Below are 17,158 nucleotides of genomic sequence, written 5' to 3' on the forward strand. Positions count from 1 at the left end.
TCATTAAAAACAAACATGAAACTAAGCTGCAACTCCTCTGGGGAAGAATTCCAGAATTAGGAACATGATTAGTTAATCTTGAATAAACGACTGTTATGACCCTGATGATGCTCTCACCACTCCCTAAACTCAGTATTTTTCTCCCAATCTAACTTCTTAGTCTCATTACCCAGCCTTTTGTCCTCTATATTCCTAGTACTAATCTTTCTCCTTTGATGTCTGAGGGATTTTAGGAAACTTTTTTTTCACTGAACAATTGAGCAAGGGGAGATGTAGATATAGGTATATTTACTTCTCTCTGAAGGAAATCTCATTTCTGCTCCAACCCAAACATAGGTGATTACTTAAGTTGATTCCAGCCCATAAACAATCAGGAAGGCCTGGGAAACCTCCTACAATCAGAGCAGTCCTATCCTCCTCTGCAGTTTTCTCTACCCACACAAAGCCAACACTATCCCCCCGTTAAAGCATTTCATTCATCTCTCTGGCCACATCTTGGGTGGCGGAGCGCTTCCACCGTGTTTTGGTATCCACCATTTCTTCCAGCTCCTTCGGGGTGTTTTCCACAGGGTCGGTGGCATCCATCTCTTCTGACGCTACTCCTGCCTCGAGTCCTCTTTTAACAGCCTTCAGGAAAGAGAACATAAGTCGGAAACGGTAAGATAAACAGCGTTGCTTCTTCTTACATACGGTGGTAGTGGGGTCCTCTCGTCACCCCCAGACGTCAGTAGCATCGGAAAGGATCCCTAAATAAAGTCCTCGACCGCTCCGCCCCGAAACACCAAGGGCCCCGGAGCGCAGGCGCCCCAGAGCCCCGCCCCCGGTCCAGAGGCTCGGCCCCTATTGGCCCAGAGGCCGGGGGTGGACTGCCCCAGTGGCTGAACAGGGGGTGATCATGTGATTCTCGGGGGCGGGGCTGCGCCGGCCGCTTCCCAGCCAGGCTGAAAGGGCTCGGGTAGCCGGCCTTGTCGGCCCTTAGCCCCCTGGATGGCCTGGCCTCAACTGCCCTCGCCGAGCCACGCAAAGGGGTCTGCTTCTGGTTCTCGTCGGCCTCCCAGGTTGGCTTTCCTTCTTTTCCCGAAGGTGGGCCCTTAGGTTTACCGCCAGGAGCCTGCGGCCGCCGGGAAACCCAAACCCGAGTGTCCGGAGAGTAACCGGAAGTGCCGTCCCAGGCGGAGGGGCGGCGCCGGCTGCTGCCGTGGTAAGCGCGGCCCGCGGGGCCTGGGAGGGGCATGGCCTGCGGGGCCCAGGGATCGGGGGAGGGGTTCTGCGGGGCCCGAGAACCCCTCGGCCTCCGCCTGGTAGGAGCAGCCTCTGGCCCTCGCAACACAGCAGCGTCTGGGACCCCCCCCCCCCCCGACGGCAACTGAAAGGAGGTCAATGAAAAGTTGAAGGAAGAGAAGCTTAGTACTATCGTTCCTGGAGATAATAGTAAACACTGCCAGGCACTTTTCTAAGTGATCTAAGTGTATCTTTCACTTTGGGGGAAAAAAAAAAAACAAGGACGTTGAATGTTCTCCACCCACCGGCCACCCCTATCTTTAAGGCAGAGATTGGTCATGTTGCATCGAATCTGTATGCAGAAAAATCTGATTTGTTTAATCATTCCATAACCATTTTTGGAAACCGGCATTATATATAGCTTTGTATCATATGCACTTATCAACTGCATCTTGAGGTTTATAGTGGTAGAAGAATGGGTCATTGATCTCAGAAGTTGAGGTAAAAATTGAAACAAGTAGAACAGGACTCAGGGCTTTATTATGAAGTTAAGGTTAGTCATTACCCAGAAGGATTCTCGATGTTTTGTCTAGAGCTGTTTGGGAAGGAACTGATGGCTACCAGTGGCAGGTGCTTCTTGCAGGAGAAAATAGAATGTAAGGAAAGGTGGGAAGAGGTAAGTTACGGTTGAAAGATACTGACCAGACTGGGGAGTAAATGGAACCAATTTTTAGATGTTCAAGCCTCAGAAAAGTTATAAATTTCACAAAAATTATAAATTTCTACATTATTGATTTTTTTTCCTCTAGGAGAGGGAAGAATTGAGTGTTGTGAATAGTTATGGACTAGAGACCTTTTGGAGCCAAAAGGAAGATAGTCTTGAGTCTTTGTTGTTATGGTAAGTAACATACCAGGCTGTATGTTTCTATATAAACAGTGGATTTTTGAGGCCGGAGGAGAGGGAAACTGGGGGAGACAAGGAGGAATGGGAGAAGATACATGGAAAGAAGATACATGACCCTTTCTTAGCTCCTGAGATAGCAGAGTGCTAAAACCAGTGCTGTCCTACCAATTTAAGTGTATTTTCTACTACTTTTCAACAGACTTATTCACAATAGGCTCTTAGTAATTCCTTTGTGATTGATTTGCAGCCCCCAAAAGGCAGTATGCCCAATGCTTAAGCAGGCCCTGGAGTCAGAAGATGGAGGTTTAGATACTGGCTCTGCTACTTACTAGCTGTGAGTTCTTACGTAGTTATTTAACTGCCCTGAGCATCAGGTTTTCTATCTGTAAGGCGCAAACATTGGTATTCATACCTATTTTACAATCTTGGGAAGATTAAATGAGATAATCCATGTAATTAATGAAAAATAAATGAAGTCATCCCTAGCCTGGGACCTGATACAGTAAGCATTATCTAGTTTTTTAGATAACACTTTATCAACTTTATCTGCCCATCACATACATCCTTTAACTATAAGGATAGCCTTGAGCTTTGAAGTTCTGTACTCTGAAGTTCTGTACGAAGTTCTGTACTTTGAAGTTCTGTAGCCTGTCTGCCTATTCTGTGCACTCTGACCCTAGCCATGGAAGAGAGAAACAGTCTTTTCCTAGGAAGAGGTAAGAGAAACCTCTTAGCGAAGGGTACCCTGAAGCTAAGACTTGAAGTATATATTTGGGTTTGCCAGATGCACCAGCCAGGGCTACTAGCCTAGCCTGTTATATTGATGCTGAGGCTTAGAGGATGATGGCTCTTTTTTGGTTCTGATATTCATTCATATTTTTCATTCATTCAACAAATGTATTCTAGACGCTAGGAATATTGCAGTGAACAAAAGACTAAGTCCTAACCCTAATGGAAGTTATATTCTAGTAGGAGAGAGAAACAAGTTAACAAATATAAGATATATACCACAAAGTTGGATGATGATAAGTGCTATGAAGAGAAATATTGTAAAACAGGCTAAGGGGACATAGCTATTTTAGATGAAGTAGTCAGGGTGTGCCTCTTTTTAAGGAAATAATTTTCAGTCAGAGACTTGATCAAATAAAGGAGCAAGCTACTTGGGGGAAGGGCATTCTAGGCAGAAGGAGCAAGTGTAAAGATTCTGATGTGTTGTGTGAGGCTGAAGGTAGGGGGAGGTACCGCATTATGTAGCGCAGTGAAAACTTTAGGTTTTATTCTTAGAGTGGTAGGAAGCAGTTATAGTATTTTGAACTGGGGAAGTGTCATGGATTACTTTAAATTTTGACAGCCAGACTGTATTTTATTTTCTAGGTGCTGACCTCTAAAAGTCTTCCTTATTTTTAATTTTTTCCTTATTTTTAATTTTTTTCCTTGGTACCCTACAGTTGATTGGCTATTTAGGGCAATATGATACCCTCGGCTGATAAAATTAGGGAATATTTTAATTCATTTAACAGGCTATGACCATGCTCAGAATCATTTATTTCCACTCTACTCTCTCTCCTTTTGACCTTAACAGTAATACACATTTTAAAAGACAAAACTCCCATACAGCCACCATCTTAGAGTAGCTATTTGTCTGTATGGATGCATATCTTTACTTAGTTGTGATTCTAAAGTCTTCCTTTTCCTCCTAGCATGTCTCCATAAATGTTTTTCTGTTTTTTGCTTAATCTTCGTATTAATCATTAACTGATTATTATTTATTATTTAGTTAACTATTTTAAATGGTTTTGAACAAGGCTTTGCATAAGAGACAGGCACAGAGGATGAGCTCAAGAAATGTTAGTGTTTTTGTGACTGTGAAGATGGAATTAAGAAAATAATAGAACCTACCATTTATTGAGCATCTGTTGAGATCCAGGCATTGAGCCACATCCTTTATTGACAGTGTCTCAGTTCCCATGGCAACTCTTTAAGACATTTAATGATATCTTACTTATTTTATCGAAATTGAAGTTTGAAGCTGAAGAAAGTAACTTATCCAAGTTCTCATAGCTACAAAAAGCACAGTGGGAATTTGAGCCAAAATCTGATTCCAGAGTTTGAACATTCAGCTTTAACTATCACAATATACTAACTCTCAGCTCCCATGTTCTTTTTTTTTTAATATATATATATATATATTTTTTTTTTAATTTATTTATTTTTGGCTGCATCGGGTCTTCGTTGCTGCACGCTGGCCTTCTCCAGCTGCAGCGAGCGGGGTCTGCTCTTCATTGTGGTGCACAGGCTTCTCATTGCGGTGGCTTCTCCTGTTGTGGAGCACAGGCTCCAGGCATGCAGGCTTCAGTGGTTGTGGCACGTGGGCTCAGTAGTTGTGGCTCGCAGGCTCTAGAGCACAGGCTCAGTAGTGGCGCACGGACCCATGTCCCCTGCATTGGCAGGCGGACTCTTAACCACTGCGCCACCAGGGAAGCCCTCAGCTCCCATGTTCTTAAAAAACAAAATAAGATACATTTAAATTTTGAAGTAATTTCAGATTTACAAGAAAAGTTGTAAAATAATATAAAGAATACCCATACACCCTTCACCTGCAGTCCCTAAATGTTTACATTTTACTATGTTTGTTTTATGAGTCTGTCTATACTAATTTCTCTATACATACATGTACCTATATGTACATTTTTTTCTGAACCTTTTGAGAGTAAGTTATAGACATAATACCTCATCTCAAACTACGAGAGAATTAAGCCCTAAAGTCCTAAGACATGGTAAGCCCTGAAGTAATAGGTATGCAATGAATTAACTTCTCTCCCATGTGTGTTCAGTGCTACTAGCTACATGCCATCCTTGGGAGAATTTAAAAAATAGTTACTCAAGTCATTTTCTGTAGGGCTTCGTTCTTTGCCAGAACTCTAGTTGAGAAAGCCTGTCCTAAATACTCAATTGTTTATTCCCTGAAGACAAGGCTATTCTCTTATATTATCATTACAGTTATCACAGTCAAAAAATTAACATTCATATAATACTATTATCTGATTGCCAGACATTATTGGAGTTTAGCCAATTGTTCCACTAACGTCCTTTGTAGGAAAAGAAAAATAAGTTTTTTTTTGTTGTCCAGGATCCATTCCACCATCACCCATTTCATTTAATTGTCATGTCTTTATTGTGGAACATATCCTCAGACTTTGTCTTTAGACTTTTTTTTTTTTTTTTTAAGTTTAGGCCATTTATTTGGCAGAATTTTCCTCAATTTGGGTTTGTCTGATGTTTCCTCATGATTAGATTCAGGTTATACATTTTTGGCAAGATAGCACAGAAGTGATGTTCTGTTCTTTGCATCATATTAGGAGGCAACTATATATCTTGTTACTGGTGGTGTTAACTCTGATCATTTGGTTAAGGCGGTGTCTTCCAGGTTTCTAAACTGTGAAGTTACTTTTTTTGTCTTTCTAATTATTAAATATCTAGTGGGGAGATATATTCAGATTGTGTAAATATCCTGATTCTCATAAAACTTTCATCCACTATATTTTTGTATTTTCGCCTGAAACAGTTGTTACTCTTCATTGGACATGTGATGTTTTTAATTCCATCATTTATTCTACATTTAATTGTTGGCTTTTTTAATATAAGAAAAAACTATCCCTTCTCAGTCACTATTTATTCACTTTTTTTTTTGATAAATAAAACCAAACGTTTATTTACACCAAAGAATTCCAACACTGGATCTTTCACATATGAAGGACAAAGTATTATATATATACAGACAGCAAGGGGTGGCAGGGCTGTAACAGGAGAGTTTAGTTTTCCCACAATTACAGTTCTACCATTTCAGTTTCACTGAAGATAGTGGCTCTGCTCCTACCTCTCAGGTACATTTACAAGACTGAGGGGCAGGTCTTCTCAATGGATGGCATGTGAGGGAAGGGGAAGGTAGGAAAAGAAGGTAGAAAGCTTAAAATAAAATGCAGTGGCCACATCTCTCATTAGCTCTTCAAGAGTTGCTAGCATGAAACCAACATAGACAATGTTTTTTTCTTTTGTAAAACGCAGTAATTATACCCAGTAACTAACTGAATTCAAAAGGGCCAAGTCAAAGAAAACTGAAAAAGATTTTGCCTTCCCCCTCCTACCAGCTATAGAGCATGTTGGGAGATGAAAGGGGAGAGGACCGAGGTAAGGAGCCTGGGAGGGATGGTATTAAAGTTTTAAACTGAACTGAAACTAAATTATAAGTGAGTTGCATTTAGGTTAGGTCAGTAAGACATGATTCATACTGAACAGACGTTTTCAGGACCTGTCTGCACTTTGGGTAGATTTTCAGCATCTCGGTGTAACTAAGACATATTTCCACTAGATTTACCAGTATAACCCCACTGAAGCACTTTTGGAGTAAAGTGATATAAGTGACTAGCAGTACACTGCTCTTATAGATTGGGTCCTTCCTTCTTCCTTCCTTCCCACCTCCCTTCAAGAAGCTACGTTTTTGTAATCTCTGGAGGAGAGCATGAAATACAAACCCCTCAAAGTGTGAGATGGTAGGGGAGCAATGGTGGGCATGGGAAGACATCTCCACCCAAACGCAGCAGCCAGAATTGAGGCTGGTTTATCTTTATTCTTTAGTGGTGAGGAACTGAATTTGGAAGGGGAGAAAAAAATTTGTCCGTGAAATAGTCCACCTGCAGAGAATTTTTCAGGGAATCCCCTGAGTTATGAAAAGTTCGAGTTAAAAAAAAAGAAAGAAGAAAAAAAGGAATACAGCCTATTATAATGGTTTTTTTTATGACTGAACTACTATAAATCCACAAGCAACGGTTCAGACACGGTGCTTCTGAAGCCTTTCACTCCTCCCCGCCAGGCGCAAGCTGCATCAAGGGAGTGAGTGGACTCCCCAGCCTCTGCTCAGGCATCAGGAGACAGAAGGGCCATTACTGCTGAGCGCCAGCGGCAGCTGGAACAGGCATCCCGAGGGGGTTGGCAGCAGCAGTCACTGGTGAGCCTGCCTGAGGTCTAAGGGCTGAAGGGGTTGGCACTGAAGAAATCCCTGACATCATATTGGTGCTGCTGACAGGCATACTGCCCCCTGGCATGCTAGATGAGCCCATTCGAGTCTGGTCCTTCACAACAGTGTAGAAATAGGGGTGCTCCACGGCCTCTCTTGTGGTGAGCCATGACTGTTGGTCGTACCGCAGCAGCTTGTCCAGGAAATCCAAGGCCTCAGGACTGACAAGGTACTGGTTTTCACTGTGGACAAAGCATTCCCATCGCTTACGGGAATGTCTGCCCAAGATATCGTTAAAACGTGGATCTAATTGAATGTTGTATTTGTCAATATAGTCATATAAATCTCTGTCCCCAGAACCTTGGCTGTCCTCACCAACTGATCATAATTGTCATGTTCATGGAAAAATGGCTCCTTCCGGAAGATCACACTTGGCAGCATACAACCCAAGCTCCACATATCCAAACTATAATCATACATCTGATAGTCTACAAGTAGCTCAGGACCTTTAAAATATTGGGAAGCAACTCGGACGTTATGTTCTTGGCCAGGATGGTAAAACTCAGCCAAACCCCAGTCTATTAGCCGTAGCTTCTGTGCTCATGATTAATGATGACATTATGGGGCTTTACATCTCTGTGCATAATCCCCATGCTGTGACAATAATCCAGGGCCTTCAGAATCTCATACATGTAAAATCGAATATCATAGTCTGTTGACGTCTGGTACAATTGCTTGAAGTCTGTGTTGTTTACGTGTTCAAAAACCAAGGCAGGAGTTCGTGACACGGGGTCTTTTACAATGTCTGCCAGTGTGATGATGTTGGGACCACCTTGCAAATTCTCCAAAATCTTTATTTCATGCTTGATTTTCTTCTTCTTTACTGGCTTGAGAATTTTAACAACAACTTTTTCATTATTTGTGATGTTGATGGCTTCAAATACTTCACTGTATTTACCTCGGCCTAGTTTTCTAACCAGCTGGTAGTCATCTTGATTTCCCCATTCCACCACATGTGACTTGTAATCCCAGTACTTTTGGGCTCTGTGCGTATTAACATCTGTGTAAACTCTGGCCCTGTTTGGCACGGGTCCCGACATGTCAGACAGGTTGGCGGACAAAGCTGGACTTGACGTTTGGAGAGATGGCAGTCACTGTGTTGAGAGGCAAGTGGGGGTAAGAGCTTGTTTCAGAACTGTTTTCTTCAAACTGTGGTGGAAGCTGCAGTGGCGGCGGACGCTCTCCCCTCTCTTCACACAGACAATATGGCGGCGGCGGACTATTTATTCACTTTTTAAATGAGTATGGATTCATGGATTCTTATTGTGTTACTAATTTATCACTATCATTATTTATTTTGATGTTGTTTGTTCCTGATTTGTATAGTGGCAGCCCCTTCAGCCTGGCTCCTGGGTCCTCTTGGCATATTGTCACCACTTTTTGAGCACTTCCTTATTTTCTGACACAAACAAGGTGTTCCAGGTTCATCTTGTACTTTCTAAGCCCTGGAATTAGCCATTTCTCCAGTGAGCCTTGATTCCTTTCAGTGGGAAATGGTGTTTAGAAACCATGCTCTAAGTGCTTGGTGTGCTTATTACTACTGGGATTTCATCGTTTGTGACCTCACAGCCAGACATTAGTAAAAAAAAAAGTACACACTTTCACACATACACACATTTCTATTTTTTCTGTGTATACTTAAAAACCTTGACCTCGGGCTCTCCTGGTGGCGCAGTGGTTGAGAGTCCGCCTGCCGATGCAGGGGACGCGGGTTCGTGCCCCGGTCTGGGAAGATCCCACGTGCCGCGGAGCGGCTGGGCCCGTGAGCCATGGCCACTGAGCTTGCGCGTCCGGAGCCTGTGCTCCGACAGGAGAGACCACAACAGTGAGAGGCCTGTGTACCGCAAAAAAAACCAAAAACCTTGACCTCATACTGATACTTCTAATTCCAGTTAAACACTACATATGCAGAGTTCATTCTAGCCTTTCCCTTTTCTGTGTTTGTAACCCCCTTCGCTGACAGGGAAGCATCTGGGTGCCGTTATATTTATTTATTTGTTCATTCCTAGGCTATACATTAAGTAGTGAACCTTTTCTACTCTGGAGGAAAACTCCTACTAATTAGAGTTCAGTAATTGTTTATAGTCCTTTTTATCTTTAGTTTGAGTTTATATAATCCTAATACTGTATTATAAAGTTATTTGAGTTATTTTCCCCCTCCTGGGTGGTTTTGTTATTAATTTGAAATACAGACTTGTTTGTTTTTATTTGTATTCCATTTTAATTTTTTTCTCCCTCAGCTTTTCTATTTATTTATGTATTTGTTGAATATGTGAAATGTAACAGTTTAAAAAGTAAAAATGTGTGTTTTACAAAAATGTATATACTAACAGAAGTATGACTCTCTTTCCATCCACCCTTTGGTACCAATTTCATTTTCCTGTCCTTTTGATCCCATTTACACCTACCTTTTGATGATAACCAAACTCATTAGTTTCTTCTTTTCTGAGTTTCTTTTTGGCCAAATGAATAGATACATGTGTAGTTTCTTATTTCTACTTAATTCACAACTGCTTTCTAAAATTTACGGTTTATCCTAGAAATTGCTCCACATCAATTCATAAAGGTTATCTTCATCCTGTTTTACAGTTACATAGTACCTCATTATATGTGAACATACCTTCTCTGTGCCAGGCACTGTCCCAGGTGCTAGGGAAACAGCAGCAAATGAAATGAACTAAAATCCTTGTCCTTTAGGGGCTTACATTCTATGGAGAAAAATAAAACAGGAAGGGAGAGAAGGAGTGTTGTATGTGTGGGTCAGCTGGGGTGGAGGTGTGTCATAATTTAAAATAGGATGGTCAGTCAGGCCTTACTGAGACTATGACAGTTTACCAAAGATTTGAGTGAGGTGAGAGAGGGAGCTTTGAAGATCTAAAGGAAGAGCACTTTAGCAGGGAGAGACTACAAGCACAAAGACCTTGAAATGGGAATGGACCTGGCTTGTTTGAACAACAGCAAGGAGGCCAAGGTGACTAGCGTGCAGTACACATGAGAAGAGCAGAGAAGTGTGTCAGAGTGGTAACTAGGAATCAGATTTCCTAGGGACTCCTAGGTTCTAATAGGAGCAGTTTTGGTGGAGTGGTGAGGGTATTTGATTGGAGTATGTTCCAGAAACCTTGGAAGATAAGAATTAAAGACAGTAAACAGATTGATTTCTTTTGAGGAATTTTGCTGTAAAGAGAAGCAGAAGTGAGACAATAGCTCGAGCGTGAGGTGGTTGAGAGAAGTTTCTTGTTAGTGCTTTGGTTTTAGGAGAGACATAACAGCTAGTTTGCTGATTAGTGTGATCCAGTAGGAAAGAACAAATTGATATTGCAGGAGAGAGAGGATAGAATTGCAGGAGTGATGTCTTTGTGGCAAAAAGGGGTGGAATCCAGTACACCAATGGACAGGTTGTCCTTAGATTGGGCAGGGGAAGTTTGTTATCCGTGGTAACAGAAGGAAAGACGGAGAGTGCATGACCGCCTTGGAAGAGGTTGGTTGATGTGGTGGGAGCATGTGGAAGTGTTTTTTTTATGTTTTTGGTTTTTGGCTTCCTTAGATTTTCTCAGTAAAATGGGAAGCAAAGTCATCCTATTTTTTTTTATCAGCAGTAAGTTGGGATTTTTCTTTTTGAGCAAGGTTTGTGCTCATACAGCCATATCAAAGCAGACTCTTAGGCCCCTTTACCATAATAATAGTTATTATAATAGCTAACACAGAGTACTTACCATGAGATAGATCGTGATTAATTTATTATTCAACTCAATGATGTGAGATAATTTCCATCATTAATCGATTTTATAGATGAGGAAACTATGTACAGAGTGATTAAGTAACTTGCCTGACATCACACAGCTAGGATGATAGTCATAGAAACTTACTTTCTCTCTCTTTGCACTGGGAATTCTAATGATCATTAACCATTTTCTTCCAAACCTTACTATAGAAAGGACTGCACAGATATTCATAGCCCCTTTTGGATTGTTTTCTTCATGAGCAGGCGTACTAATTATTAGGCGTCTTGATTATTCATTTGAACCAAGGGAAGAGGAGGAATTCTGGTTTTGAGATCACCTGAGTTCATTAAAGAAACAGTTCTTTCTGGTACTTGCCCTGTATGTGTTGCTGATTGGTTTTATACTAGCAAAGAGGAAAAGTAACTGCTTTCAACCCCTGTAAAACCTAGAGCACTTGTGGACTTTGATACAGAAATTCTGCCTTTTCTGCAGCAATTTTAATTTTGAGCATTTTTTCTTAGTTAAAGGAATATAAATAATACTTCTTCTTTGTCTCACAGGGTTGGAAATACCAAGTAAAGAATTAGTATATATGATGCTGGAAACTTGCAGAGAGGAGCTGCTCATGACTGAAAGGCCTAAAACAGATGTATCTTTCAAGTTCTCATCGAGAAAATGACTGTGAAGAAAATGATGGGTCAGGAAGACCAGTGGAAAACTCCCTAGGAGAGAGCCATAGAAAATGTACACTTCAGAAGAGAGGTATAATCAGAGAACTCAAAAAAGGAAAATATATCATGTATACCCTCAGAAGGGTAAAAAGATTTTTATTCATGTGCATGAGATTACTCAAATAGATGATCATATATACCAGTGCCTTGAACGTGAGCAAAACTTCTGTGAAAACTTAGCTCTTATTATGTGTGAGAGAACCCATACAGGGGAGAAACCTTATAGATGTGATATGTGTGAGAAAACCTTCATCCAAAGCTCAGATCTTATTTCACACCAGAGGATCCACAATTATGAGAAACCTTATAAATGTAGCAAATGTGAGAAGAGCTTCTGGCACCACTTAGCCCTTTCAGGACACCAGAGAACACATGCAGGTAAAAAATTCTATACATGTGACATTTGTGGCAAGAATTTTGGTCAGAGCTCTGATCTGCTTGTCCACCAGCGAAGCCATACAGGCGAGAAACCGTATCTATGTAGTGAGTGTGACAAATGCTTCAGCCGAAGTACAAACCTCATAAGACACCGAAGAACTCACACAGGTGAGAAACCATTTAAGTGTCTGGAGTGTGAAAAAGCTTTTAGTGGGAAATCAGATCTTATTAGCCACCAGAGAACTCATACTGGTGAAAGGCCCTACAAATGTAATAAGTGTGAGAAAAGTTACCGACACCGTTCAGCCTTCATTGTTCATAAAAGAGTTCATACTGGGGAGAAGCCCTATAAGTGTGGTGCCTGTGAGAAATGCTTTGGCCAGAAATCAGACCTTATTGTACACCAGAGAGTCCACACAGGTGAGAAGCCGTATAAATGTTTAGAATGTATGCGAAGTTTTACTCGGAGCGCCAACCTAATCAGGCACCAGGCAACTCACACTCACACTTTTAAATGCCTGGAATATGAGAAAAGTTTCAACTGTAGTTCAGACCTTATTGTGCATCAAAGAATTCACATGGAAGAGAAACCACATCAGTGGTCTGCATGTGAGAGTGGCTTCCTCCTGGGCATGGACTTTGTTGCCCAACAGAAAATGAGAACTCAGACAGAGGAGCTGCATTATAAATACGGTGTCTGTGATAAAAGCTTTCACCAGAGCTCAGCACTTCTTCAACATCAGACAATCCACATCGGTGAAAAACCATATATCTGTGATGTGGGTGAAAAAGGTCTTGAGCTCAGCCCTCCCCATGCATCAGAAGCCTCACAAATGTCTTGACCAGACAAGAAGTTACAATGCCATAAAAAATGTATTTGCAATGTAAGAGAACTCCTTAAGATGAAGAACTCTAAGCAAATCTCAGACTTTCCTCAGAGCTCAGATTTCACTGGGGACCAGAGAATCTGCAATTGTAGGAAGTTGAGAAATGGTTTGCCCAGAGAGCTGTCCTTACAGAAGCTTATCAACCACTCCAATGAGAAACCTTACAAATGCTCTGAGTTTGGGAAAACCTTTAGTCCAAGCTTGTATCTGATCACCCACAAGAGGATTCTTACAGATGGGAAACCTTACAAATTTGGTGAATGTGAGAAAGCTTTGTAGCAATGGTCACCTCTTCTCATTCCAAGAGAATTCACATTGGTGGACAGCATTTTTAATACCCTGTGTCAACAGTGCTTCAGAGAGTGTGCACGTTTCATTGGACGTCAGAACGCCCCACTGGGAGGAGACCCCCACAAGTGTGAAGAAAGCTTCTAACAGAACTATGACTTTCTTACCTATCAGAGAAGCCATACAGGTGAAAATTTCTATATTTGCCTTGAAGGTGGCAAAAGCATTAGGTGGAGAGCCTTCTTGAGTTTGCACCCCCTCCAAAAAAAAAAAAAATCTGAGGAAAGACCTTATGAATTCTCTGAGTGAGAAAAGCTTCTGTCAGTTATCGGTTTTTGTGGTATACTGGGGAACTCACATAAGTGAAAAACCCTATAAATAACCTTGAGTCTAAAAAAAAGCCTTGCAGGAAATCCCTACCTTATTGCGCCCCAAAGAACCTACTCTGCAGATAATTTTGTTCTAGTAAGAGATCTAACTGTGGACTGTGTACATTTAATAGGTATGAGAAGAACTGTTCTCATAGTTAGTTGACTCATACAGTAGAGATGACTTTTAATGAGTCAATATGTAAACTGTTTTTTTTTAGATACCCAGAAACTTCTTCTGGAAGGAGCTAGGGCAGGTCAGAGTAGGCCTGATGGGAAACTCAGGTAAAGATGCTTTTCTTTTATCTGAACCACTTAATGATTGCTTTACTTTCAGTTTTTAAAGTTTGGAACTCCAATAAAGGAAAGGACTGTAACCTTGAGATAGAAGGTGTGGCATGTGTTACTGTTGGGGGAAAGAAGTACATTTACTTTGCCTCTGTCGATTTTGTAAGTCTTGGCTGGAATGGGGACTAGTGTGTTGATAGCAGCATGGGAACCTTTTGCTGGTTGTGAAAAGAACTAAGCAGCTAGGGAGTAGTTATCATAGATCAAAACTCTTCCCAAGGCTTCCCCTTTGGAGGGCCAACCTCATAACGAGGTAGAATACTCAGCTTTTTACTTGTGAGTTGAGGCATACCCTTACAAGTTTCCTTTCCCTAAAATCTTTCAGATTATTACTGGTATTTGCAGTTTCAGCTTTAGAGATTCATTTCTTCTCAACTCAGAGATGCACGTTCCAGGATAATAGTTATGATTTTTGCTAGTACCCATACTTTTGTGACTTCATTTATCATGTTTCTTTCAATGGTAAGATATCCTCTTCAGCTCCTTGCAAAATAATTAAAGCTGAAAGAAAGATTTAAGCCTGAGTAGGCACAGAGTAAAACACATAATGATGCATTATTAATGGAGAAGCTAGACTTTGATTTTGAGAATCGTGACTCAAAAGCTGGTGTTTTGTGTTTTTTTTCCACTCCATCATCCTGCTGTTTATAGCAAATCAAGCCGCATAATGACATGCCTTTCATTTACTTCGATTCTGCCAAGGAAAGAGAATACTTTTTATTCCCAGGGAAAAGACTGCAGTCACCACAATATAAGGTATATATTTCGCTTGTAATGTAGGATTCTAAATGCTAGAAGGGAAAAGTAGTTGGCAGATTCATCAGAGGTTTAAGGATAAGCAGTTATCTCCAACTTAACAGGATAATTATGATTACCTTTAATATTCTCCAGAAATACTCTAATTAATCCAGGGATCTGTACGTGGACACTTCTGAGGTTTTTTTTCTTCCCTCCGATTAAACGACATTTAATATAAATACTTAAAACTTCTACAGTATTTGGGACTGTAGGCTTGGTGAATAAGTTTTGAGTCCTCTGGTTTATCTTAGCAAATCCTGAACTCCAGAGAGCGTTGGTGTTCGGACTCATGGCGGTGGCCAACTATTGCACTGCCACCTTGTGTATGGCTCTAAGCTTTGATCCTGATGACTGGTTGTTGACCTTGATAATCTTAGGGTCAGAGGATATAGCTCATAGTGATAATAAGGAATCTGATTCTACGGTGTTTTTTTCTTTCTTCTTTTAGAAAACATGTCCTGGAAGTTTATTTGATCTGATGTATTTTAGTAATTTTCATAAATAGCTCTTATACCATAAAAAGTTGCTCGGTGTGATAAAACACACAAGATGTATTTGTTTCTCTTTGGTGAAAATCATGTCTATCACTAGTATATGTTTGACAATTGTAATTCTTAAAATAGTATTGGGTGTATGGCTTGGTGGTGATGAAAATTAGTTCTTATGGCTACTTGTTAGTCATTAGAGAGAACTTGGAGAAGGGAACAGAGTTTGTATCTTTGGCAGGGCAGTGACTTGCCCCTTCTTTCAACTAATCTTCCTGGTAATTGTCTCTAGTCTTAAGTAAATTAAGAATGGACCATCCCTCAGACAGAGAACTTTGGGGGTATGAAACAGGTCTGAGGGCTTTTAACCATGGGGGGAAAACGGTGTTGGTATTACTCATATAGAATAACCTGAGGTTGGAAAGGACCACTTGGGAGCCGGTAACCAAAACTAGAAGGTAACTTCTGGGATGGATGGAGGTTCTCTTGAAACAGTGCCAACCTAAATCTACCTCAGGTAAGTAGTCAGAGTGACTTTTTCTAGGTTTCAGACCAAACGAGACACTTGTATTCAGTCAATGTATTCCTATGCTTTAATGTTTTTGTTTTCCCTTAATTCTTAAATAAAAGCATTGTTCTGAAAACTCCCATTTTTGCCTCCACTGTACTAAGAAAAAGCATTTCCCCTACACTTGCGTTAGAATAAAGCAGATGTTCAGGAATCCTTTCACAGTGTATACGTATATCAAACTGTCATAGTGTACACTTTAAATACCTTAAAATTTTATTTGTCAGTTATATCTCAGTAAAGCTGGGGGGAAAAGGAATAAAGTGGATATTCATGTGACCCTTTGGCCTGGTGGTGATGATAGCCATTGAACCATCTCTAGAATTCCAAGATTTTTTTTTTTTAAGAATTCCAGGAATTTTTGATGCTAAGGCAAATAATGAATGGAAACCTGGAAGGAATCATTGTCTTTGCTCTGCTGTAGACATTGGATCCTTTTGGAGCCTCCCCATTGCATTACATACGGAGTACAGGGAGGAGTAATAGCTTAAACTGACCGTATTTGGGACTAAAATTCAGAAACAACAAAACTGTCTGTCTACACCCTCAAAATAAAGGACAATTTTGAATTTTCAATTCCCAGTGGAATTCATGTATGACTCCAGTTCTACCTCTTGTCACCTTATCATTTGTTGGAGTGGGGCAAAGCAGATGGTGTAAAAATGGTGGCACTGATTTACCTCCCATTATGAAGTTTCCCCAGTTTACATCTATTTGCTCTGCCTCAGAATAGGTCCCAGCGTTTTAAGTGGCTCTCATTGTGGGAAAAGAATAAGAGTTAAGACAATTTGAATGGATGAAAAGGGGAAGGGAAAATGGTACAATTTCAAGTTTTGTTTTTTCTTTTGACATAAAGTGGTGTGGCTAGAACAAGGCCTGTGGCCTTCATGCTTATCCCCCCCGCTTGAAGTGATGCCACATCCCAATGTTTAGCTGGGCTGTGGCGAGAAATACCTCTGGGAAAAACACTAGTCATATCCCTTACAAGTAATTAGAAGAGAAATGGTGCCACACTCGGGTAGAAGAAGGGAAAGGTGCCTCCCAGTACACATATATGCCACAAGAGTTTCTTGAAAGAGTTCTTCACATTGCTTCCTGACGGGCTGGGGAGCACTTGTATGCAACTGAAGCTTTCTTGTTTCATGCCCAAAATATTAGCTTGTGTCACTACCCAAGCAGAGATTTGGACTTTAAAGTGAGGGAGGCTGAAGGCAGTTAACCCTTGCAGAGAGAATCCTTTTTCCGTCTGGCACAGGACACTTTAAAAATAGGGGTATAGGAATCCAACTCTCAGTAGTAACTGATAGTTACTAGTACTGATAGTTACTGATAGTTACTAGTACTGATAGTACTGATAGTTACTAGTACTAACTGATAGTAGTAACA

General features: G+C 40.9%; 1 protein-coding gene and 1 pseudogene across 4 annotated transcripts; one reads left to right on the top strand and one right to left on the bottom strand.

Annotated features, from left to right (window-relative positions):
* The first annotated feature begins 894 nt into the window (after positions 1-894).
* ZNF322 (zinc finger protein 322) lies at positions 895-16,281 on the top strand. Of its 4 annotated transcripts, none has more exons than XM_030849666.3 (3): positions 895-1,201; positions 2,031-2,119; positions 11,482-16,281. In XM_030849666.3, exon 3 carries the CDS (start codon positions 11,664-11,666, stop codon positions 12,870-12,872), a length of 1,209 nt encoding a protein of 402 aa, XP_030705526.1. In that variant the 5' UTR covers positions 895-1,201; positions 2,031-2,119; positions 11,482-11,663; the 3' UTR covers positions 12,873-16,281. The 4 variants fall into 4 exon arrangements, with proteins under 4 accessions (XP_030705526.1, XP_030705530.1, XP_030705529.1 ...); XM_030849669.3 differs by having other exon boundaries at positions 902-1,058; XM_030849670.3 differs by lacking the exon at positions 2,031-2,119.
* LOC115848754 (casein kinase II subunit alpha pseudogene) lies at positions 7,049-8,239 on the bottom strand (annotated as a pseudogene).
* Positions 16,282-17,158: the final 877 nt, after the last annotated feature.

The sequence above is a fragment of the Globicephala melas genome, chromosome 11 (genome assembly GCF_963455315.2).
Source record: "Globicephala melas chromosome 11, mGloMel1.2, whole genome shotgun sequence".
Lineage (NCBI taxonomy): Eukaryota > Metazoa > Chordata > Mammalia > Artiodactyla > Delphinidae > Globicephala > Globicephala melas.